This window comes from Scyliorhinus torazame, chromosome 8 (genome assembly GCF_047496885.1).
Source record: "Scyliorhinus torazame isolate Kashiwa2021f chromosome 8, sScyTor2.1, whole genome shotgun sequence".
Lineage (NCBI taxonomy): Eukaryota > Metazoa > Chordata > Chondrichthyes > Carcharhiniformes > Scyliorhinidae > Scyliorhinus > Scyliorhinus torazame.
The window spans coordinates 137,456,116-137,482,252 of record NC_092714.1 but is presented as its reverse complement, the minus strand read 5'-3'; the positions used below and the strand labels follow the sequence as shown (position 1 = coordinate 137,482,252).

Below are 26,137 nucleotides of genomic sequence, written 5' to 3'. Positions count from 1 at the left end.
AGAGCGGTAGTGGCGCCGTCACCAGCGCTTTTAAGCTCGTTCCTTTGCAGGACGCCATCTCCAGCCTTTTCCACGCCGCTCCCTCTCCCTCCATCATCCACCCACGAATCATCGCCACGTTGGCGGCCCAATAGTAATCGCCCAAATTCGGCAACGCCAGTCCCCCTCTGACTCTGCTACGTTGTAGGAACCCCCTCCTTACCCTCGGGGCCTTCCCTGCCCACACGAAAGATGAATCGCGATGATTCTATCTATTTTTTTGAAAAAGGCCTGAGTGATCAGTATAGGGAGACATTGGAACACGACTAGGAACCTCGGGAGGACCATCATCTTAATTGCCTGCACTCTGCCCGCCAGTGACAGCGGCTGCATGTCCCACCTTTTGAAATCCTCTTCCATTTGTTCCACCAGTCGAGTCAGATTGAGTCTGTGTAAGGTTCCCCAACTCCTGGCTATCTGAATCCCCAGGTATCGGAAGTTTCTTTCCACTCTCCTTAGCGGTAGGCCATCTATCCCTCTACTCTGGTCCCCAGGATGTATCACAAAAAGCTCACTCTTTCCCATGTTAAGCCTATATCCCGAGAAATCTCCAAACTCCCTCAATATCTGCATGACCTCTGTCATCCCCCCCACTGGGTCCGTCACATACAGCAGTAGGTCATCCGCGTAGAGTGACACTCTGTGTTCCTCTCCCCCTCTAATCACCCCTCTCCATTTTCTGGAGTCTCTCAGCACTATGGCCAGTGATTCAGTTGCCAGCGCGAACAGTAATGGGGACAACAGGCATCCCTGTCTTGTTCCTCTGTGTAGCCGAAAATACTCCGACCTTTGCCGATTTGCGACTACACTTGCCGTTGGGGCCCCATATAGGAGTTTAACCCAGCTGACAAACCCCTCCCCGAACCCGAACCTCCTCAGCACCTCCCATAGATACTCCCACTCCACCCTATCAAATGCCTTCTCTGCATCCATTGCCGCCACTATCTCTGCCTCCCCCTCTGCTGGGGGCATCATTATCACCCCTAATAGCCGTCGCACGTTGACATTTAATTGTCTCCCCTTTACGAACCCTGTCTGGTCTTCGTGCACCACCCCCGGGACACAATCCTCTATCCTCGTTGCCAGCACCTTTGCCAGCAACTTGGCGTCCACATTTAGCAGTGAGATAGGCCTATAGGACCCGCACTGCAGTGGATCTTTATCTCGCTTCAAGATTAGCGATATCGTCGCCTCCGACATTGTCGGGGGTAGGGTCCCCCCTTCTCTGGCCTCGTTAAAGCTCCTTACCAGCAGCGGGGCCAACAAGTCCACATATTTTCTATAGAATTCCACCGGGAACCCATCTGGTCCCGGGGCCTTCCCTGCCTGCATGTTCCCCAGCCCTTTGGTAACCTCGTCCATCCCAATTGGCGCCCCCAGGCCTTCCACCTCCTGCTCCTCCACCCTCGGGAACCTTAATTGGTCCAAAAACTGCTGCATCCCCTCTTTTCCCTCCGGGGGTTGGGACCTATATAGTCTCTCGTAAAAGGTCTTAAACACCTCGTATATCTTCCCTGCTCTCCGCACCGTGGCTCCCATTTCATCCCTAATTCCCCCTATCTCCCTCGCCGCTGTCCTCTTTCGCAGCTGGTGGGCCAACAGGCGACTCGCCTTTTCCCCATATTCATATCTCATCCCCTGTGCCTTCCTCCACTGTGCCTCTGCCCTCCCTGTGGTCAACAGGTCGAACTCCGTCTGGAGTCGTCGCCTCTCCCTGTATAGTCCTTCATCCGGGGCCTCCGCATATTTTTTATCTACCCTCAAAATCTCCCCCAGTAGTCTTTCCCTTTCCTTGGCCTCTGTTTTCCCCTTGTGGGCCCTGATGGAGATCAGCTCTCCTCTGACCACCGCCTTTAGTGCTTCCCATACTACTCCCACTCGGACCTCCCTGTCGTCATTGGCCTCCAGGTACCTTTCGATACATCCCCGCACCCTTCTGCAGACTCCCTCATCCGCCAATAATCCCACATCCAGTCGCCAGAGTGGACGCTGCTCCCTCTCCTCTCCTAGTTCCAGGTCCACCCAATGTGGGGCATGATCTGAAACAGCTATAGCTGAGTACTCAGTTCCTTCCACCCTCGAAATCGGTGACCTTCCCAAAACAAAGAAATCTATCCGGGAGTACACCTTGTGAACATGGGAGAAGAAGGAGAACTCTTTGGCCATCAGCCTAACAAATCGCCACGGATCCAGTCCCCCCATTTGGTCCATAAACCCCCTAAGCACCTTGGCTGCTGCCGGCCTTCTTCCGGTCCTAGATCTAGATCTATCTAACCCTGGGTCCAGCACGGTGTTGAAGTCCCCCCCCCCCATTATCAGGTTTCCTACCTCCAGGTCCGGGATACGTCCCAGCATCCGCTTCATAAATCCCGCATCATCCCAATTCGGGGCATATACATTAATCAACACGACCTCCATTCCCTGCAGTCTGCCACTCACCATCACATATCTGCCACCGCTGTCTGCTACAATGCTCCTTGCTTCGAATGACACCCGTTTCCCCACCAGTATGGCCACCCCTCTATTCTTTGCATCCAGCCCTGAGTGGAACACCTGTCTCACCCATCCTTTCCTTAACCTAACTTGGTCCGCCACCTTCAGGTGCGTCTCCTGAAGCATGACCACGTCTGCCCTCAGTCCTTTCAAGTGCGCGAACACTCGGGCCCTCTTAATCGGCCCATTTAGGCCTCTCACGTTCCATGTGATCAGCCGAACTGGGGGGCTGCCTGCCACCCTCCCCTGTCGACTAGCCATCACCCCCTCTGGGCCAGTCCCACGTCCCGGTTCCGCGCACCCAGCTGTTCCCCAGGCGGCGCATTCCCGCCCCGACCACCTTTTCTTTTACCAGTTCCTTTTCGATCTCTGCAGCAGCAACCCAGTTATCCCCCCCCCCCCCCCCACTAGATCCCCATCTAGCATGGTTACTCCCCCCATATTGCTTCCGAAAGTCAGCTGACTTCAACTGACCCCGGCTTCTCCCGCTCTCTCCTTGGCCCCCCCGTGTGGGGAACTCCCATCCACCTTGCGCCTATCTTCCCGCCATCATCTTTCTGGCGCGGGAACAAGAAAAATAAACCCCGTGTTCTCTAGAGCCGTCCCGCCCCTCGTGGTGCAGCTCCCTCTGCCGCCCCACTCCCATTCCCCATCCCCCGCCTATGTCTCTTCTTCCCCCCCCACCGGCACCCACATTTCTCAGTGTCCCCCTCCCTCCCCAATTTACATCTCTATATACATTAGCATTGTCGTTTCCCCTCCAACATCAGTCCCTCAGTTCTGATCCAGTTTCTCGTTTTTAATGAAGGTCCATGCTTCTTCCGCTGTTTCGAAGTAGTGATGCCTCTCCTGGTGCGTGACCCACAGTCGCGCCGGCTGCAACATCCCGAACTTCACCTTCTTCTTGTGTAGCACCTCCTTGGCTCGATTAAAACTCGCCCTCCTTCTCGCCACCTCCGCACTCCAATCCTGGTACACTCGTACCACCGCATTCTCCCATCTACTACTTCGTACCTTTTTGGCCCATCTCAGAACCACCTCCCTGTCATTGAAGCGGTGAAATCGCACGATCATCGCCCTAGGTGGTTCTCCCGCCTTTCGTCACCTCGCAGGGACCCGATGGGCCCCTTCCACTTCCAAGGGGCCCGAGGGGGCCTCAGCTCCCATTAGCGAGCGTAACATTGTGCTCACGTAAGCCCCGCCGTCCGCTCCTTCCACTCCCTCGGGGAGACCCAGGATCCGGAGGTTCTTTCTCCGTGATCTGTTTTCTAGGACTTCAATCCTTTTAATGCACTTTTTGTGGAGCGCCTCGTGCATCTGCATTTTGACCGCCAGGCCCAGGATCTCGTCCTCGTTGTCCGTCACCTTCTGCTCCACCACGCGGAGTTCCATCTCCTGGGTCTTTTGTGTCTCCTTAAGCCCCTCAATTGCTTGTAGCATCGGGGCCAGCACCTCCTTTTTAAGCAGCTCCACACACCGTCTTAAAAATTCGTCTTGGTCCGGTCCCCATGTCGCCTGGGCTCCCTCCGCCGCCATCTTGCTCCTTTTTTCCTTCTGCCCCTGTCCTCGAGGATTCTTCGCGATCTGGCTGCCGCCGCCGATATTTTTCTTTTTCGCTGGGGGGGACTCCCTGTTGTCTCACCCCACACCGGGTTTCGTCCCGAAAAAATTCCCCGTTGGGGCTCTTAAAAGAGCCCGAAGGTCCATTCGAGCTGGAGCCGCAGAAACGTGCGGCTTAGCTGGTCATCGCCGCAACCGGAAGCCTCAATCATCCCTGATACTTTTGAGTAACTGAAATCTGTCAACCTCGGATTTAATATTAACAATTGATCTAGCATCAACTGTCATTTGGGGAACAGAGTTTTCATCTTCTACCACACTTTCTTTCTTGATTTCCTTTCCAAAGGGTCTGTTTCTGACATCGAGGCATGTCCTCGAGTCCTCCTTAATATTTTTAAAACTTGGATCAAATTACCCGGTAATCTTCAAAATTCCAGGGAATAGAACCTTAGTTTGTGTAATTGCTCCTCATAATTCAACCCTTGGAGTCTGGAGAATGCAACTACCTGAAAGATAGGGGGCGAGATTCTCCACTCCCGCGCCGGTTGGGAGAATCGCCTGGGCCGCGAAAATTTCCCGGGACGCCAGTCCGACACCCTCCCGCGATTCTCCCAAGCGGCGGGAACGGCCCGGTCGAGTTCCGCAGGCCGTAGAATCGCCAGAGACACCCAAAATGGTGATTCTCCGGCACCCCCGCTATTCTCAGGCCCGAATGGGCCGAGCGGCCAGGCCAAAACGGCGGGTTCCCCCCCGGCGCCGTCCACACCTCGTCGCTGCCGTCGGGAACAGCACGCGAACGCTGGGGGGGCAGCCTGCGGGGGGACGAGGGGGGATCCTGCACCGGGGGGTACCTCAAATGTGGAGTGGCCCGCGATCGTACCCACCGATCGTCGGGCCGTCCTCTCCGAAGGAGGACCTCCTTCCTTCCGCGGCCCCGCAAGATCCGTCCGCCATCTGCTTGCGGGGCGGACTTAGAGAAGACGGCAACCACGCATGCGGTGCCGGCCGCGTCATCTATGCGGCACCACCTTTATGCGGGCGACAAGGCCTGGCGCGTGTAGATGACGCGGCCCCGATCCTAGCCCATTGTCAGGGCCTGAATCGGTCGGGATCGGGGCCGTTTCGCGCCGTCGTGTACCTCAACGGCGTTCATGACGGCGTGGCCACTTCGGCGCGGGAGTGGAGAATATTTGGGGTTTCAGTGAAGCCAGAGCTCATGGAGAGGAGGAAGGCCAATGTCGTGGCCTTCACCTCTCTGATTGCACGGCGGCAAATTTTGCTGGAGTAGTGGCTTGGTTGGGTGACCTGTACGACATCCTGCGGTTGGAGAAGATAAAGTATGAGTTTAAGGGGCTCAGCAGGGGGTATGAGGAAAGGGGGGGGATGTTTGTGAACGTGTTTGAGGAGCTGTTCGTCGTGGGGGGAGGGTGAAAAAGGGGAAACATCCGTACAGACTGTATAGTTGATTGTTGGGAAGTATGTTTCCCAGAGTTTTTATTTGCTGTAACCTGCTTTGATACATGTTTGTAATAAAATACATTTTTTAAAAAATCATTGATAAAGTGAGCACTATAAACGGTACATGCTAATTAGTGAGAGTCAATATACACAGCAAAAGGGAGGTTATGCCAAATTACTTTTGAAGAAATGGATTTGCCAAATGGCCTTTCACTTTGTACCTTACTTTCTTGTCTTCCTAACTAGATGTGATCCATTTCACAGGGAACAGGAAGCAATGAATTTTCCCAATGTTATTTGGGGCCACAAAAGCAATTCAAAGTTACCAAATTATCACCAGCCACAGGATACAGATTTAAGTTAGCAGCAAGAAATGAACTTGGAATGAGGTGAGTGCAGTTTAAAAGATAAGAGGTGAGACTTTCATATACGATTAAAAATATATTTTTATTTGCCATATTTTCTTCATTTTCGCCATACAAAGAAAGAAAACAAAGACAGAGCATCCCCAGCAATATAAAACCTAAAATATAGACTCATAGAACAAAAACAACCCTCCGCCCCCCTTAACATTCAATGGCAACCAATTCCCGAAAGTGCATAATAAACAAACTCCAAGAATTGTAGAACCCCTCCTTCCCCCCTCCCCCTCCCAACTCAAACTTCACCTTCTCCAGGGTCAAAAACTCCAGCAGGTCCCCCCCGCCACACCGAGGCACAGGGTGGAGGGAGAGACCCCAACAAGACCCACCCACGAGCTATCTGCGAGGCGAAGGCTAAAACGTATGCCCCTACACCTTGCAACTTGGGCCGGTCTGACACCCTGAAAATGGCTTCCAGGGGGCCAGGCTCCACATTCATGTGCACAACCCCCGAGATGGTGCTAAATACCTCCCGCCAATACCTTTCCAGCTTCGGGCAGGACCAAAACATATGAACATGATTTGCAGGGTCCCTCCCACATCGCTCACAGACACCCTACACCCCCTCACACCCCACACCCCCAGCTCTTCCTCCCACTTCAACTTACCCCTCCATGGACACTCTATCCTCCTCCAGGATTCTCTTTTAAATCGCCGATACAACCCCCTCTCCAGGCAACGCCGCTGACAGTACCACCTCAAACAGCGAGGAGGCCGGCGTTATCGGGAAGGCAAGGAACACCTTCCTTGCAGTGTCTCGAACTTGCAGGTATCGGAACCCTTCTTCCTGCGCCAACCATTACTTCTCCCCCAATTGATCCAAGCCCGCAAGCCCTCCTCCATCTTAACCCACCGTTTTTCCCCTTCCCCCAACACCTCCACCAACATCTTTGTAAAGTACTCAGTTGGCCCTCCACCTTCTCAGGCAAGTCCACAATTCTGAAATTCTGCTGTCCCGACCTGTTCTCCAGGCCCTCCACCTTGACTCTAAGACCTTTGTTGGCCTCCACCACCCTCCGCAGCTCCTCACCCATCGAGGTGAACTGGTCACTATGTTGCGATAGAGCTTCCTCCACACCCTTCAACTTCACTACTTGCCCCTGTACCTTGGCAGATGTCTTCAACACCTCCTTCACCGGGGCCATCGCCTCCTCCACCAGCTCCTTCATCGCTGCCATATCTCCTTGCGCATCGCCTCCATGTGTTTGGCGAACTGCCTCTCAAACTCTCCAGCCATCACCTCGGTTAAAGTCTCTACTGTGAAGGGTACAGCCCAACCGCCGCCATCTTTCCTGCTGCTGGGCTAACCCGTTTACTCGACGGTGAACCTTCACTGGACCCCTTCTTACCAGCATTTTTTTTTTCTGGGTCTTCGACATTCCTCACCTTCCTTATGTCTCCCTGCACCAGCTTATCTGAAAACTGCCCCTGGAATGGGACATTAAACTCCAAAAACAAGAGCCTCGAGCAGGAGCCACCCAAAGTGCAACTTCCACCTACATGCTGCCACCGAAAGACCTGGAGATTTTCGTATACTATTGTTCTAAATTGTTTAGTGGCTCAAACCTAGGCTAAATGGTAATATGCAAAATGTGACTCAATGTTGCAGGGTCAACCACTTGGATGATTATTCACAGCTGAAAGTGCAAAATAGAATCAGTGTTTGGAGACAGCCCAGTAGTAGGACTGGGAAATTGTGTGTAGGTGAAATTTAAGGAGATTAACAGGAATTGGCAGAATAAGAGGATAAACTTTAAATAGGTTCAAATAAGAGAGGACCTGGATGGACAGAAATGAAGGGGAAGGAAATCCAAGATGTGGGCACATATATGCAGGAAGATGAAAGAACAAACAGAACCTGATAATTTGTCACCATCCTTCTCTCCTCTCCTCCCCCCCCCCCCCCCCCCCCCCCCTATAACTTGGGAATAAGAATCTCTGCATGCGTTAATCTTTTTACAAAAAAGGAATGCAACTTTATCTGTAGATATAGTAAGAGCAGCTTGTGAGCTTTGAAGAATTCTGGTGCAGACAGTCCTAAGTATCCCATACATCGGTCCTTCTCATCCTCCAAATCGATCTGAAGAGGTCATTCCCATTGGCAGTAATTGTGCTTTGGAGACACAGGAAGAAGAATCTGCTGAACAATTGCCATGAAGGTACAAAGGAATCCACAAAGCAGCTGGAAGAAAGAATGGAGTGGTGCAGGATCTTATTACTCCATTCTGTAAATTTGCCTCTGTATACAGCTCAGTATCCAGGAACTCTTACAATTATCCCTTATACCTAGGCGTGATTGTGATCTGTGGAAATGGGCATCAGGTTCAAAAGGGATGAATATCTGCTAATGTTAATCTCTCCCTTTTCTCAATTGGTTACACAGATGAACTGGTGTGCATAAACTAACAAAAAGAAAATTAGCCCCAATTTGTATCAAAAGGTCATTCAAGAACTATCTGAGATGGAGCAATCCATATTCTAAATGCAGTAAGCACAGATTGATCTACAAAACGTTCAGGGTGAACTGCCTTTATTAACTTGAGAATTGATTTTGTATGTGACATTTTCTGACAGAACATAACTCTGATTTACAATCTTCCTCATTGAAACAATATAACACTCTGACTTTATGGCCAGATGTGGTCATGTCCAAGTCTCAAAACCATCTGCCACTTACAAAGTACTTTTTTTATTGGTAAACATTATATATACTTGTGATGAGGAAAACAAATGTGTGACCTTTAAATTTCATGGCTTTTTTTTTTGCTCCGTGGTGTCATCATATTATTGAGCAAATTTCATCAACATTATAGATTGAAAAAAAATCATAATATAAATTGCCTCATCGGGAAAGCAAATGAAAACTGAGCAGCTTTGAATAAGTGGAAAAGCAAAATTATCCTGTTGCTTACTGAGTATGACCCTCTATAGGTATTTACTACTAAGAACTTTTCTTTTTAATTTTACTTCTCCCAACATTTTTTGAGTCTCTTCCTTCACATATTTGCTCAAACAACTCTGAACAAGGTCAGGTCTGATTGAATATTTTGAAAATGCCTTTTTAAGTTTAAAAACTGATGACGAAGCCATCATGAGTCAGCTTATGTTTAATAACTAGACATGATTCTTATCATGGAGCAAGATGCTTAAAAATATTTGAGTGCTTTAAGTCCTGTTCTACTGTGATATGCATACAAAATTACACAACGAGCTATGGAGAACTTTCAAAAAGGCCTGTAATTTAGAGTGTGATGTCAAAGGCCAAGTATATTCATAAAAATTAAATGTTTCCCCAAACAGTGGTTTCAGTGAAGAGGTGCTTTTCTACACAACTGGCAGCGCACCTCCAACACCAGCAAGTCCTCAGCTCGTTAAAGCTGGAGTGACATGGCTATCCTTGCATTGGAGCAAGCCTTCAGGAACCTTATCGGATGAGGGCATTTGTTATATTTTGGAAATGGAAGATGAAACCTCAGTAAGTTGATTATTTATCGTACTTATCAAATGATACATTTAAAATAAATGATTCAAGGTTGGTTGATGTGATGTTCCTTCACCACTTGAGATTAACTTCAGACACCAGACTGATATAAGAGCCCTCTGACTATTAGAGTGATTGCAGCAGTGATTGGAACACCAAAATTCCTAGTGAGAAGAAAAAATATCACACTGGTGCAGAAGAGATTGGAACTAATACTCCACCTACATTTAGCACAGCCTCAAGAGGCTGGGGTGCTAGTTGTATGAAAAATAAGCGTTACCTCTGGCATTATTTGATGTCAAGGCTCCTGTTTTATTCTAACACTGTGGGCTAAGTTCTCAGTCTGTCTGTTCCCATAAGTGATTGTAGCTTTTGTCTCTGCTCTGAGTACAAACAACAAAGTAAACAGTACAAATCAGACAAAACAATAATTGGATTGTATATTTGAGAAACTAGTCTCATTGGAAGAGATTCTACCAAAGTAAATGGAAGCTGTGCAGTATTTGTCTTGGGAGTGCTTGAAGATGACACTGGGTGGTAAAAGTGGTTAATTACCAGTTGCATGAGTCCAAAATTTATCCCATTTTGAGTCCAGAAAGAAATCCCACTTGGGATAGAGAACAATGAATGATATGTTCAGATTGATTTTATAGTATACGACTAAAAAATGCCTGGTGTTTCATGAACTGTATCTATTCAAATAGTAGTTGCTGGATTCCAGTACTGAACCAGAAGCACATTTAGTAAAAAAAAACCTTTAAACTAATGTTGATGATGTTGCCAAAATACAACATAAACTTTTAGAATACAGATTTGATAATTTGAAACTGACTTTTGTTTCTCTCAAACAATCATGACTATATGTAAACTTTTACCTTTAGGGATATGGGTTTAAGCCAAAATATGACGGCGACGATCTTGCGTGTACAGTAAAAAACCTTACAAGAAGCAGTACATATAAATTTAGGGTAAGTTTGTTGGGAACGTTTGTAACATTCGTTGATTTGAGGAAGCTTATGGTACTAATTGATGAGGGTAGCTGGAAAGCACACAGTAAACAGTATAGTTATAGTGAAATACTAAATTATGCCATTGAATGCAAGATATTTTTGTTGACCATTTAAGAAAGATTTATAATGAAAGAGTTGAAACCAACTTGTTGCTTAACAAATCGAATAAGGTAAATACTGTTTATAAAAATCATAACTATATTAGTCGAGGTCTGAACAGCTGTCTTAGAACATCCATTCTTGTGAAGAAATTAATACATTTGACATGTTGGTAAGCTTCACGTCACATCTCCTTCAATGCTTCTACCAGCAGAACAGTAGTCATCTGTACTGAAATAAGGGACAAATTGCAGGTCCAGCTTCTTGACACCTCTCTCAGTCTGTTTTATACTTTCAATCACACTTTCTGCTTATCTACACAGCCATTTGTGTTAATTAGAATGCTGATTCTATAAATGGAGGAAGAGCATCAAATTGAAAAAACGAAGTACATCGCCATTTGATTTTTAAAACAATATTTTCTAGCTCTAGTCTGTTGTTAGCTGTGCAATACATGTTTAATTAGTCATGAAGACGATCCCTGTAAATTTCTCCATCCGGTCACCCTTGATTTTGTGTGTATGTATATATGAAAGCTTTGACACTCGTGGAGCTTCTTTGAAGCCACTGCTAATAAATGATCACAGAATGATACAGCACACAAGAAAGGCATTCCGCCCATTATGTCTATCCTGCTCTTCCTCCATAGCACTGCAGAGTTTTACTTTTGAAGTATTTAGGCCAATTTACTCCTGAAAATTATAGATTCTGCTTCCACCATCATCTCAAACTGTGGATTGCAGATCATAATGTGCTGCATTTATTTAAAAAAGCTTGTCGCTTCTGGTTCTTTTGCCAATCATCTTAAATCTGTGTTCCCTGCTTACTGACCTATCTGGCAGTGGAAACAGTTTCTTGTTATTTAATCTATCACAACCATTCATGATTTTGGACACCGCTAACAAATCTTTTCTTCACATCCTCTGCTCTAGAGAATTACCCCAATTTCTTCAGTCTCTCCACAAATCTAGTTTCTCAGCCCTGATGTCATTCCAGTAAATCTCTTCTGCACCCACTTAGAGGCCTTGACATTGTTTTGAAAGTGTGGTACCTAGAATTGAGCCACTACTTCAGGGGAGTTCAAACAAATGTTTTATAAATGTTGAGCGTAACTTCCTTTCTTTTGTGCTCCTTATCCGTATTGATAAATAAGGATCGCATGTGCTTGATTGATCAATTTCCTGACTTGTCATGCCACTTTCAAAGATTTATGTATATACACCCCAAATCTTCCTTTCTTGCACTTCCTTTACAATTGCACCATTTAGTTTATTTTTCCTACCAAAATGTATCACCTTACATTCCTCTGCATTAAATTACATCTGCCTGCCTTTTTCACTCATTGATCTCCGTCCTCCAAAAGTTTATTAATATTCTCCTCAGTCTTTATTACATCCGAGTTTATTTTAATCTGAACATGTTAAAACCAAAATCCAGGGCATTAATATATATTAAAGGCAGTGGTTTTAATATAGACCCCAGAGCGATATTATTGTAAATTCACTCCAGTTTGAAAAACATTATTAACCACTGCGCTCTGCTTTAATCCCATGGCTTTAAATTTGCTAAAAGTCTATTATGTGGCACTTTATGAAACTTTTTTCGAGAGGCCATATACCCAACATCGACCACACTTCCTTCATTGAATTATTTGATGAAGTACAAGAGACAGTTAATCAAAGACCGTTGCTACCTAGAAGAGGCTCAGCCAAATGGCTCTGGAGTCAGTTTTCAAAATGTCAGTCAAACAGGAAGGTTTGAATGGAAGAATCTGCATGGAGCTCCACCAATCGCAGGCCACTACTTTCTCATTTTTGCTGCTTACAGGCTTACAGGCTTGCTAGTGAGCCTATCAGCAACACATGTAGTAGAGAAACAACCTACGATTGGAGGAGCAGCAAACACCAGCAGCAGTGAGTTTGGGGTCTGGGGATCCGAGGAGCAGGATCTAGGGAGCTGAGGGCCATGGGGTCGAGAAATGGGGCCCAGGGAGCCAAGGAGCAAGGCACGGATTGTCGAGGGCCGGGAGCCATGGTGCAGGACCTGGGGAACCGAGTGCCAGGATGTAAAGGAGTGGTGTTTTGGAGCTAGGAAACAGGGCCCAAGCGGAGCACGAAGCAGCAGGAGCCTACTGGTGTCTACATGAGTGAGTTATTGGAGACTGTATGAGGGAGTGTGTGAGAAAGAGGGTGTGAGCGGGTGAAGGCACAGGCAAATTATTCATTTCGTACCTCTTTCTCCAGAAAATGATGTCCTTTTCCTTCTCCAATAATTTCATCACTTCCTTTCTCTATGCACATACAGGCATGCAAATTGGGAGCAGGGGTAGGCCATTTGGCTGTCTGAGCCTGTTCCTTTATTTGATAAGATTATGGCTAATCTGATTGTGGTCTTAACTACTTTCATGTGTACTCCCTCTCACCTTTGACTCCCTTGTCAATCAAGAATTTATCTAAGTCAACCTTAATACTCTGCTTTTCACTGCTCTCTGGGAGAAATGAATATATATACTCAACCTGTCTAACCCTTCTTAAGATAACTCCTTCATCCCAGGAACTAGATGCGTTAATCTTTGCTGAACTGTTTTAATGCAAGTATTTTCCTCGAATAAGGAACCAGTACTCCAGATTTTGTCTCACCAACATCCTGTACAACTGTAGCAAGACTTCCCTATTTTTATATTCCATTTCCCTTGCAATGAACAACAACACTCCATTTGACTTCCCAATCACATGTTGTACCTGAACACCAACCTTTTGTGATTCCTACACCAGGACACCCAGTTGTTTTGTACTGCAGAGTTCAGCATCTCTCTCCATTTATTTAATGTACTGTTTTTCTGGTCTTCCTACCAAAGCAGACAAGATCACATTTTCCCACATTATACTGCTGTTGTTAAATCTTTTCCCAATTAACCGTATCTATTTCCCTTTGCAGACTCCTGTTCTCTTCACAACTCACTCTCCTACTTTGTGTTATCAACAAATCTGGTTACCATACATTCTCTTCATTCAAATCACCAGTATAGATTGGTATAGTTGAGGCCCCAGCACTGATCTATGTGACATTCCATTAGTTACAGTTTGCCAACCTAAAAAGGACCCATTTATCCCCACATCCCACTTCTGTTAACTAACCAATCCTTTATCCATGCTAATATGTTACCACCAACATCATGTGCTCTTATTTTCTGTAGTAACCTTTGATGTGGCACCTTACCAAATGCCTTTTGCAAATACAAGTGCACATCAGGTTCCTCTATCCACATTATCTGTAACTTCCTCAAAGAACTCTAATAATTTGGTCAAACACGATTTCCTTTTTGCAAAAACATGTTTACTCTGCCTGATTGCATTAAAATTTTCAAAACGCCCTGATATAACCTCCTTAATGATATATTCTAGCATTTCCTTATGACAGATGTTAGCTAACTGACCTGTACTTTCCAGCTTTCTGTCTCCCTTCCTTCTTGAACAGAGGAACTAAATTCACTATTGTCCAATCTGATGGGACCTTTCCAGAATCGAGGGAATTTTGGAAAATCACAACCAATGTATGCTATCTCAGCAGCCACTTCTTTAAAAACCCTACAATACAGGCCTAAGATGCTGGGGACGTGTCAGGCTTTAGTTCTAATAGCTTCCTTAGTACTCATTCACTTGTGATTGTAATTATTTTAAGTTCCTCCCTCCCTTTCATCTCTTCACAAATATTTCTGGGATGTTACTTTTATCTTCTACAGAGCAAACAAACACAAAATATTTGTTCAATGCTTCCGTCATTTCCTTATTTCCATTATTTATTCCCCATATTCTCTCTCTAGAGGACTAGTGCTCACTTTATAGTTTCTTTTTCCTTTTTCAACAATTGTAAAAACAGATGGTAAGAGTTTCTATATTTCTATCTGGCTTTCTCTCATACTTTAATTTATCTCTTTTTTAATAATTATGTGCTCATTTTAAAATTCTGTCCAATCTTCTGACGTGCCATTAATCTTTGTAAAATTATATGCTTTTTCTTTAAATGTTATATTATCTTCAATTTTCTTAGATCGCAATCGATGGTGCATCCTTCTCCTGGAATCTTTCTTTCTCACTGGAATAAATCTTTGCTGAGCGTCATGATGCAATGTCCCCTGAATATCCACCACTTCATCTCTGATGACCTACCCTTTAACCTAATTTCCCAGTTTACTTTAACCAGCTTTGTCCTCATACCCTTTTAATTGCCTTTATTTAAGCTTAAAACAATAGATTTAGACCTACACCCTCACCTTCAAACTGAATGTGAAATTCAATCATGTTATGATCACTGCTACATAGAGGCTCCTTTACTATGAGGCCATTACTTAACCCTGTCTCGTTGCACATTAACCAGTTTTAGAATAGTCTCTGGTTCTAGAACGCGCTCTCCCGCTTTTCTGAGAAATTGTCCTGAAAACACTCTAATGAATTCCTCTTCCTTGCTCCCACTGCCAAGGTGAATAGTCCAGATTAAAATCACCCATGATTATTGTGGTGCTTTTCTTACGAGATTCTGATTTTCTTCCTATGTACTCCAACTATAGTGTGGTTACTGATCGGGAATCTATAAGCTACGTTCACAAGTGATCTCTTACCTTTGCTATTTTGTACCTCTACGCAAACTGATTCTACATTCTGACCCTGAGAACCAAGGTAATCTCTCACTATTGTTCTAATCCATAATTAATGGAGCTACCCCACCAGCTTTTCCTGGCTTCCTGTTCTTCAGTATCTTGGACTATTCAGATCCCAGTCTTGGTCACTTACACTCACGTCTTTGTAATAGCTAACAGGTCATACATATTTATTTCTATTTGAGCTGACAATTTATTTGTTTTACCTACCATTCCGATATAGAGTCTTTATTTCTGTCTTTTTACTATTTTTGTAAACCCTAGCCTTATCTTCTAGTACACTTTAAGTTTATACGCTCTGACTTTTCTTGCCACATTCTGATTATCTATATCCATGCTGCGACCCTGTACTATGGCCTTGTTCTTTAATTTACCGCATCATCCCTCACCCACTATTTAGTTTAAAGCTATCTCTACAGCCCTAACTATACGACTCAGCAGAACATCAGTCCCAGATTGGTCAGGTGGAGTCCATCCTGTTGGTACAGCGCCCACTTTCCCCAGTACTGGTGCCAGTGACCCATAAAATGAAACCCATTTCTGCCACATGTTTAACTCTAACCTTATTTATCCAATACCAAATTGATTGTGCGGGTAATCCAGAGCTTAATGCCTTTGTGGTTCTTCTTTTTAATTTCACCCCTAGCTGCTCATAATCCCTTAGCAGAAGTTCTCTCCTAGTCCTAGTTATGTGTTGATAGCTATGTGGACCACAGCCACTTGATCCTCTCCCTCCCATTGCAAGTTCCTCTCCTGCTTCAAGCAGACCTCCTGAATCTTGGTACCGGACAGGCATCACAGCCTTCTGGACTCATGCCCTCGACAGCAGAGAACTGTGTCTATACCCTGACTATACTGTCCCTAACAACCACTACATTCTTATTTACTCCGCTTGAATGGCTTCCTGTACGGACAATTGCAAGGGCTGAGGGTCCTCCACTTCTACCTTCTTACTTCTCTTACCTGGTTCCTTTGCAGTTACTCCCCAGTATCTCTGATCACTGACAAAATGAGAGGGCTGAGGGTCCTCCATTTGTACCTTCTTAATCCTCTTATCTGCCTCCTTTGCAGTCACTTTCCAGTATCCCTGATCACTGATAAAATCCAAGGGATGTGACTGCCTTCATTGAGTCCTTAGTGCAGAAGGAGGCCATTCTGTCCACTGTGTCTGCACTGACCCTTCAAAAGACCACCCTACTTAAACCCAATCCCTATCTCTATTCCTCTAACCCCACCCAATCTTTGGACAATTTAGCATGGACAATACACCTAACCTGCACACCTTATGAGAAAACCGGAGCACCCGGAGAAAACCCACGCAGACACGGGGAGAATGTGCAAACTCCACACAGTCACCTGAGGTTCAAATCAAACCCAGCTCCCTGGTGCTGTGAGGCAGTAGTGCTAACCATTCTGCCACCCTCTGAAACAAAGTTTCCAGGTAACTTCCCCCTCCCTGATTCATCGTAATGTCTGTAGCTCGGACTCCAGATGATCAACTCTGAGCTGGAGTTCTTCAATCCGTAGTCACTTGCTGCAGATGTGGTTGCTTTGGATCACATTTGTATCCACACCTCCTACATACTATAGCTTTTATTATTGATATGCTTATAAAAGACTTTTGGGTTTCATCAAACTTCTTTCATACTGTCTGTTGCCCCTATTAGACCTTTTTAAAACCTTTCAAATACTTTGTATTCAGCTTTGTTCTTTTCTGTAGTATGAACCTGACATTTGTTCTGAACCTTTTTTATGTTTCATTTTAGTCTATCTTTAGTCATCTTTAGCTCTAGATTTGGATGTCCACCTTTTCCCTTTTGTGGAAATGTCTTTATTCCTTAGAAAAACCTTCTCCTCTTTGGAGACTTCACAGTGTTTAAGTCCCCACCATTTTTTGATTCCAATCTACCTGTGTCAGTTCCCTTTTCAACTCAATGAATTTAGCCTTCCTCCGATTAAGACTATATTAGGATAATTGAAGGCCTCCATTATCACTACACTATAGTTCTTGCATCGTCCTGTAGTTTGTCTGACGTTGCTCCTGTGTCACCTTCCTGCTATATGGTGGCCTGTTGTCTATATCCAACAGCGTATTGCTTTTTTCCTTAATTCTAATTAAATAGATGCCTTTGAATCCTCAACCACATCCCTCTCCAGTGCTATCATAGAATCATAGAATTCACAGTACAGAAGGAAGCCATTCGGCCCATCAAGTCTGCACCGGCCCTTGGAAAGAGCACCTATCTAAGCCCACACCTCCACCCTATCCCCACACCTCCACCCAATCCCCGTAACCCCACCTAACCTTTTTGAACATTAAGGACAATTTAGCATGGCCAAGCCACCTAACCTGCACATCTTTGGACTGTGGGAGGAAACCGGAGCACCCGAAGGAAACCTACGCAGACATAGGGAGAAAGTGCAAACTCCACACAGGCAGTGACCCAAGGTGGGAATTGAACCTGGGACCCTGGAGCTGTGAAGCAACTGTGCTAACCACTGTGCTACCATGCTTCTTTAGTCAATGCTGCCAATTCCCTCCTTTAAATATTAAGTTCCCAAACCTCTCCACCTTTGAGCCAGGTCCCTGTTATTGCCATTGTATATTGTAGTCTCAAGTGGAGACTTGTGCCTGAAGTTCCCTAACGTTACTTACCATGCTCTGAGTTTGTGCACATGCACTCCAAACCTCTCTCGGTCTGCTTTGCATTTGTCCCCTCTTTGATCCCTCCTATTTCTGTAATGCAGTTTGACTTTTCCAGTTCTTTCTGCTCATTCTCTCATGCTTCATCCTGGTACTCAACCCCAAATTAGTTTAAACCCTTCCTCAGCAGTGATTAACCTTCCCATGAGGTCATTGATCTCAAATCTGTTGACGCGCTTGGTCCCAAATCTGTTGATACGCAATCTTTGAACAAGTCCCTTGTGTCCTAAAAATGGTCTTAAGCGCCAGGAATCTAAAGCTCCCCTTTGAAATCATTTCTCCATCCATGTGTTAACCTGTCTTATCTTACCATTATGCTATTAAATAGTGAAGTTTACCCCTCTTTTCCCAAATTTAAGTAATGTAGTCAACACTGTCTGCAGTTTCTGTTGGAAATCTTCATGAGAAAGGATCATGCCATTTTAATTTCACAATTCACATGGTTTGGGAGACAGTGGGAAATTCCACGTGCTGAGACCAGATCATGGTCATACTGTTTGGAAAGATTTTTGAGACGGCTTTAATCACATTTCTACAGGAGATAGTGGGGAGTAGCAATGAGAGAAATTGAATATTCATTCTGGGCAGATTGTAACTGCCTGCCAGCAGATTTCAAAACTGCATTTCTAATGAACCCGCTCACTCCTGGATCATTAATATAGCTGAGGTAAATCTACACTTTTGTCAATATTTATCTTTTCTTAAAAGAAGGTTGGCAATGTCAGGAACTAATTTGAAGATGCTCTGAGGGACATTTACTACTTTGATTGCTTTCTGCACATTCATGTTTCAACATACAGGTGACCTATTGTGTACAAATGAAAACCAGTGACAGTTCATTGTACCCTTTCTAGGGTGAAAATCCAAGAGAAAATTTACTCTGGTATTTTTTTAAATCCAAAATACAGCATCCGGTATTTTTTTTAAAAGCCAAAAAGCAGCAGGTTATGTGTGTGAAAACCTGGACAATAACATAAATGAGAACATTCTCAAATGAAATGTCCCTTGTGATTAGTTAAATGTCAGGCTTTGTCCCCATGGTCACTTTATAGAATGTTGTATATTACAGGTAATTGCATACAATTCCGAAGGGAAGAGCAACCCTGGTGAAGTCATGGAGCTTACCACCTGTCCAGACAAACCTGGATCACCAACTAAACCTTCGGTGAAGGGGAAAATTCATGCTCACAATTTTAAAATAATATGGGGTATGACGCTTACTCAGATTAATTATAGATTCATAACTGATTTCATGAGATACAATGGAACTTTGAATACCCAGCATAAAAGAAGGGACCCTCCTAGTAGATAATGGAGTCTCAAACTTGGACTGCAGATTGCCGATCTATGCCATTTAATGCAATGCTTCTCCATTGCAACCTCAGTCCTCTGCAGCCGTCCTACCTTATTATGCGCTGCTTTGACCAGCAAGATCACAGCACTGAACAATTAATCTATTGGCTGTCTCAACACTTTCCCCTTACAACTGCTTACAATTCCAGCACTGGCCTGCCATGGACCCCAAGTGAGCTGGCTAAAGTGCACTGCAGATCCACTCTTCAGCTCCACAAGTGAATGCTTGACTTCACAGTCAGTGCATGCACCCATCCAATGATGGAAGCTCTCTACAGAGCTGTAGAGTGGGATTTACTGGCTGTTCACACTGGCGGGAAATTCCGATCCCACGACAGCGCATGGGTTTCCTGGTGACTAGCGATGCTGTCACCGGGAAATCCCACTGACAGGCTGCCTCCCCTGCCCAAAAACATGTCCGTAGTCTTTAAAGTGAATATGCAGCTTGCCTATTTAAATGTGTTGACAAACAGCAAACATTTTTGGGATGCAATGCCAGATTGTGTCACCCTAAATAAACACTCTTTTGTGTTGTGGGGTGTTGATTACATCTCAGTAGGTTTAATGAAGTCTTTGTGGTCTTTAGCTGGTTATGAGTAGCTTATTTACTAGATATACAGTAAAGGGTAAAAACTAGGAGTTGGCTCCATGCTTAGGTCTGCACGTGGTCCAACATCACACTGACCCTCAGGTGCAGGTCATGTGCTCTCTTACATCATTGTATGGGCAGTAATGTACTCAGTCCCATATTAACCCTATATGTAATACAACCCTAAATTGCAGAACCAAAGATATGCAGGTTAGGTGAATTGGCCATGCTAAATTGTCCCTTAGTGTTCAAAGATGTGCAAGCTAGGTGGGGTTATGGGAAAAGGGTGAGAGAATGGGCCCAAATAGGGTGCTCTTTTGAAGGGTCCCTAGAGTCTGCACTGTAGGGATTCTATGGATTCACCCTCATTCTCTCTCTCTCTCTCCCCCCCCCTCTCTCTCTCTCTCTCTTCCCTCCCCCTCCCCCCACCCACCCACCCCGGCCTCCGGACGTATTTATCCAATGTATGTTAAGTGATTATAGTTTACTTTCTGTCTAACATTGTTATTACTATCATACATTTACATTGTCATTACTACATTATCGCTACCCCATCTCCCCCTTCAAGTCCTTGAATTCAAAGATTCAGGCAATCTGGAAGCCTTATAACTCTTCCATATATCATTTGTGAATTGTTTGAGAAGTAGTAGGCTCCATCTTGTTCTTCCTGTTGGTTTGGAGGTTTAGCTGGCATCGGGGAACCTTTCCATTCTTGTCCTCCATTTCTTATATCAAACCACACTTGGTTGGTTTGGCTGTTATGTTGAACAGTGTTTGCTGCTACTCTTAACTCTTGCAGGTGGGCAACCATTGTGCTTATCTCCTTGGTGGTTCTTTTGTCTTTTCCATCATCATGTGGGTGGTCCCTATGTCATCTGTGGCTAAGGAAAAGCGTTCCTGTGATAAGATTATGGATTAGCGGTACAGTCATCTATGCTTTTCATAGTCAGCCATGGACTCCCGTACCATAATCCAGTACCTCTTGTGGTTTTGGCATGCACATTCATGTTTCAACATACAGCTAATCTACAGATGTGGTTTTGGTGGTAGCTGCATCATAGTACAGTGGTCGCTGTATTGACCTGCTGTACCATCGTCTGCCCCGGAGTTAGAAACTCCTTGTACTGCTGATTGCACTTTTTCATCTCTTCTGCTGAAGGTGTCATGCTTACCTCCTAGGTGGTTGGCTAGTCTAAGCATTGAGGGTTTTTCCAGAACTGTAATGAGAATGGACAAACCTGCTCCTCAACAAGAGAAGACAGTTCAGAGCTGAAGTCCCAGTTGGGATGCTCTTTTTCTTTTGAGTACTTGGGAATGTGCAGTTCTCTTTGGTTAATGACACTGGTTGTCTTGGCAGCATCTGCCATTTTGCGGAAACCCAATGCTGAGCAGACACCTGCTAAGGAGAGAGACGGGTTTTTTATGGATGATTTATATCAGCTTGAAAATCCATTTGTCACTATATCTCAGTGGTTCCAGATCATCTCAATGACTGGAAGTCGGATTCCTCTAGGCCTGTAAAATGGTGTGATCATTGTTTGAAGCCAGAGATCTGTCAGCCACGATTCTTTGTCCAACAGGACAGCCACGCTGGCTAATGTATTTAATTTAAAATTTGTCAGATGGCCACTGACCGAAATGTCCGTGTTACAAAATGAGAAACCAAGATCTTTGACCTCATCCATGAAGCATAACTGTGTGCCTTCTGAAATGAAAAAAATGAAATGAAATGAAAATCGCTTATTGTCACAAGTAGACTTCAAATGAAGTTACTGTGAAAAGCCCCTAGTCGCCACATTCCAGCGCCTGTTCGGGGAGGCTGTTACGGGAATTGAACCGTGCTGCTGGCCTGCCTTGGTCTGCTTTCAAAGCCAGCGATTTAGCCCTATGCTAAACAGCCCCTGTTCTGTATCATCGTTCGGTCATCTGTGCATTTCAGAGTTTCTGCCTTGCACAATTTGCTATAGTGTTGCATTCAAAGCATTGGGCTGAACCTATAGGAAATTAATCCCTCCTGCGAGGGTGCTTTGCTCTGCAGCATGCTCGCTCTTTGGGTTGTTCTCGTATTGCTTTCCCTGACTTGTAGTGTCTCCATATCTTGTGGCTTAACTAGCTGGACTGAGGGTAGCCTCTGCACCATGTTTTATTCTCTCCCCCTTAAAATGGCTCTGTGCTACTCTAGGAGCCTGACTGTCTAATTAACTGGATTGCTTTTTTCAGGGTTAGACTTTCCTTTGTTCGCAGGAGGTTAGGAGTGCATTGTCTGCTATACCTACCCATTATTCTGTCTGCTGATGAGTTGAGCTTTTAAGGCTCTGTATTCTCAATTTTCTACCATCCTGTAGAAATCATTTCTGAATGAATTCACTGGTTCCCTTGGCAGTTGTATTCTCTTATTGAATTTAGCTCTTTCAGGTATCTTATTGTTTGTTAGATTAAATTAAATGTTAAATGATGTGAGTACATCGTCTAATTTTGCAGCTGATTCATCTCATGCCTGTTGTGCAATAGTATTGTCTATAATCGGGCCTACTGAATAGATTTCTCAGGACTTGCTGCAGCCTGGAATTTAGAAACATTTAGCGCACCATTGCAAGTTATGCCAACTCTACACTCTGAATCTCGTTTCAATAAAACCTTCTCTTCTGCAGTAAGGAATTTTAAATCTCTGCTGTCAGCTTCCAAGCATTTCTTTGGAGCTTTTTTCCTGGTGATATTTCCTCTGCGCCTCTGTGTCTGGAGCTTCTTTTCAGGTCAGACTACTTAATTGAATTTTTCTCAGTTTGCCGAAATTCAGTTTGTCTCTGCGTTTTAGCAAGGTTCTGGGTTTTTAGTCCCTCTTCTACTCTTTGTAATCTTCAGTAGGTTAACTATAAGTTTTTATTAACTACTAGAACTATTTACAAAAATATAGTAAAGGGTACAAGATAGGAGTTATCTCCATACGCAAATCTGCACGGGGCTCTATCCGACACCACAATGACCTCTAGGTGCAGGTCATGTGCTCTTTTACATCACTGTCAGTGGTACTGTACACCGTCCCACCTTAACCCTATATGTGCCAGATATTTATACTGCAATCGCCACCATCACAGCTGTTTCAAATAGACAGACTTTGTATTGATAAATTGCTGCAGGAGTTGACAGGATTGATGGAAGTATGGGCATTCCCCACAAGTGCTCACCCCTAAAAGTGGGTGCCATAAAAGCCGCATATATAGCTGGCCTCCTTGGGTTTGTGAGCAGCCCCAACAGCTGGATTTACAGAGAAGTGCATGGGGAATCTTTAATACAACTGACAAATTAACAATTCCAGATCCCCTTGGTTTTACTGGTTGTAACAGAACACTGGAGGTGAATGAAAAACCTGAATGTAGCCCAAGTTTGTAGAATTCAGCACATCTTTTAAAAAATATATTTTTATTGTCTTCCTTTTTCACATTTTCATCCAAATTTACATTCACCAACAATCAATGGTAACAAATGCAATGTCATCAATTCTTCCCTCCCACCAACCCCCAAACAACCCATAACATTTTATATATAAACATCAAAGAAAAGGAATCAGGGGTCCACCATTCCATCATCCACCCATACATAGTCACCAACAACGTACACATGTCCTACCCCCCCCCCCCCCACAATGTTCGGTGTCAGCCAATTCTTGAAAGTGCATAATAAACAAAGCCCATGAATTGTAGAACTCTTCCATCCTTCCCTTAACTCAAACTTCACCTTCTCGAGTGTTAAAAACTCCAACAGATCCCCCCCGCCACACCAGGGCACAGGGTGGAGAAACTGACCTCCACACCACCAGGATCTGCCTTCGGGCGATCAGCGAGGCGGAGGCTAAAACATCTGCCTCCACACCCACATCCAACCCCAGCCGACGATCCAATACCCCAAGTATGGCCTCCAGAGGACCCGGCTCAAGCCTCACATGTACCACCTTCGAAATTACCCTGAACACCTCCCTCCAATACCCCCCCCAGCTTTGGACAGGACTAAAACATATGAACGTGATTTGCGGGACCCCACCCCGCAAAGTTCACAAACATCCTCTACCCACTCAAAGAGTCAGCTGATCCTCGCCTTTGTGAGGTGCGCCCTGTATACCACCTTCAGCTGCATCAGCCCGAACCTCACACACGAAGTTGAGGCATTCACCCTCCAGAGCACCTCACACTAGAACTCCTCCTCCATGCCCTCTCACAATTCTTCCTCCCACTTTGTCTTAATCCCCTCCAACGATGCCTTCTCCTCTTCCAGAATCACCCCATAAATCGCTGACACCACCTCTTTCTCCATTCCTCCTGTTGTCAGCACCTCCGCCAACAGTGGAGGCCGGCGCCACCGGAATGCTCTGTATTCCCTTCTTAGCGAAATCTCGGACCTGCATATACCTAAACATTTCCCCATGCCCCAACCCATATTTCACCCCCAGCTCCTGCAATCCCGCAAACCGGCCCCCGAGAAACAAATCCTTTAATGCCCTGACTCACTTCTCCTCCCATCTCCAAAAACTCCCATCCCACTTCCCTGGCTCAAATCTGCGATTTCCCCGAATCAACATTTCCCTTGACCCCGCCCCCAGCCTAAAGTGCTGGCACAACTGCCTCCAGATTTTCAACGATTCTGCTATTACCGGACTCCCTGAGTATTTCCCCGGGGCCATCGGGAGTGGCGCTGTTGCCAACTCCCTCAGCCCAGACACCCTACACAGACTCTCCTCCATTCTTCCCTCTGGGAGTCCCCCTCTAACCCAGCTCCTCACCTTCTCCATGTTTGCCACCCAGTAATAATATAGTAAATTCGGAAGACCCAACCCCCCCCTGACTGCCGTTCTCTCTGCAACAGCACCTTCCTAATCCTAGCCACTTTCTCCCCACTCATATAAACGAGGTAATCATCTTTTCAACCACCTTGAAAATGCTTCTGGTAGGAAGATCGGCAGACACTGAAAAATAAACAGGAATAGCGGCAACACGTTCATTTTAATTGCCTGTACCAAATTTGCCAATGACAGAGGGAGACCATCCCACCCTTGTCAGATCCGCCTTCACCCTCCCCACCAGACTAGTAATGTTATACCTATGGAGCCCCCCCTAATCCCGTGCCACCTGCACCCCCAGATGTCTAAAGTGAGTACCCGCCCTACGGAATGGTAACCCCCCCTACTCCTGCCCCTACCCCTGGCCGAGACACCACAAAATGTTCACTTTTATCTAAATTTGGTTTATATCTGGAAAAAGACCCAAACACTCGAAGCAGCTCCAATATACCCACCATCGACACTCTGTTCCGATACACACAACAGCAAGTCGCCGCATACAAGGATACCCTAGGTTCTATTCCCGCCCCCCCCCCCCCCTACACTATCCCTTTCCACACCTCCAAACTCCCAACGCGATGGCCAACGGCTCAATCGCAAGCGTGAACAGGGGGGAACATAGGACATCCCTGTCTGGTCTCACGGTGCAGAGCAAAATATCCCGAATTCAAGTTATCCGTGCGGACACTCGCCCTCGGCCCCTTGTACAGTAGCCTTACGCAATCTACAAATCGTGGCCCAATCCCAAGCCGCTCCAGAACCGCCATCAAATACCCCTACTCAAGTGCAGCACGGTAGCACAGTGGTTAGCACAGTTGCCTCACAGCTCCAGGGTCCCAGGTTCGATTCCCGTCTTGGGTCCCTGTCTATGTGAAGTCTGCATATTCTTCCCATATCTGTGTGGGTTTCCTCCGGGTGCTCCGGTTTAGGTGAATTGGCATGCTAAGACCTTAGTGTCCAAAAAAGGTTAGTTGGGGTGCTGGGTTATGGGAATAGGGTGGAGGTGTGGGTTTAAGTAGGGTGCTCTTTCCATGGGCCAGTGCAGACTTGATGGGTCGAATGGCCTCCTTCTGCACTGTAAATTCTATGATTTTACTCGGTCAAACGCCTTATCGGCGTTGAATGCCACAATCACCTCTGTCTCTTCCCCCCCCCCCCCCCCCCCCCCCCCCCCAAACCGGCGCCATAACCACATTTAATACCTTCTTAATGTTCTGCCAGCATGAGTCCCGACTTCTCTCCATACTCGTAGACCGCTCCCCTCGCTCACCTCAACCGGTACACCGCCTTCCTTGTGGACATCCGGTCAAAACTCGCCTGCAACTCCTTCCTCTTTTCTAACAGTGTTGGATCCACAACCTCTGCATACCTCCTATCCATTTCCAACATCTCATCTATTAATCTTTGCCGTTCCACCCTCTCCTCCTTATCCCCCTTTGCC

The 26,137-nt window shown here is 45.6% G+C and overlaps 1 protein-coding gene across 5 annotated transcripts in view; it reads left to right on the top strand.

Moving 5' to 3' along the window:
* fndc3a (fibronectin type III domain containing 3A) overlaps positions 1-26,137 on the top strand; it is a 406,018-nt gene that overhangs the window by 292,984 nt on the left and 86,897 nt on the right. For all 5 annotated transcript variants that reach the window (XM_072514248.1, XM_072514250.1, XM_072514247.1 and 2 more), the window contains 4 exons: positions 5,815-5,939; positions 9,273-9,447; positions 10,335-10,421; positions 18,993-19,131. In XM_072514248.1, coding sequence (XP_072370349.1) covers positions 5,815-5,939; positions 9,273-9,447; positions 10,335-10,421; positions 18,993-19,131 — 526 coding nt within the window. The remainder of the gene's footprint in view (positions 1-5,814; positions 5,940-9,272; positions 9,448-10,334; positions 10,422-18,992; positions 19,132-26,137) is intronic.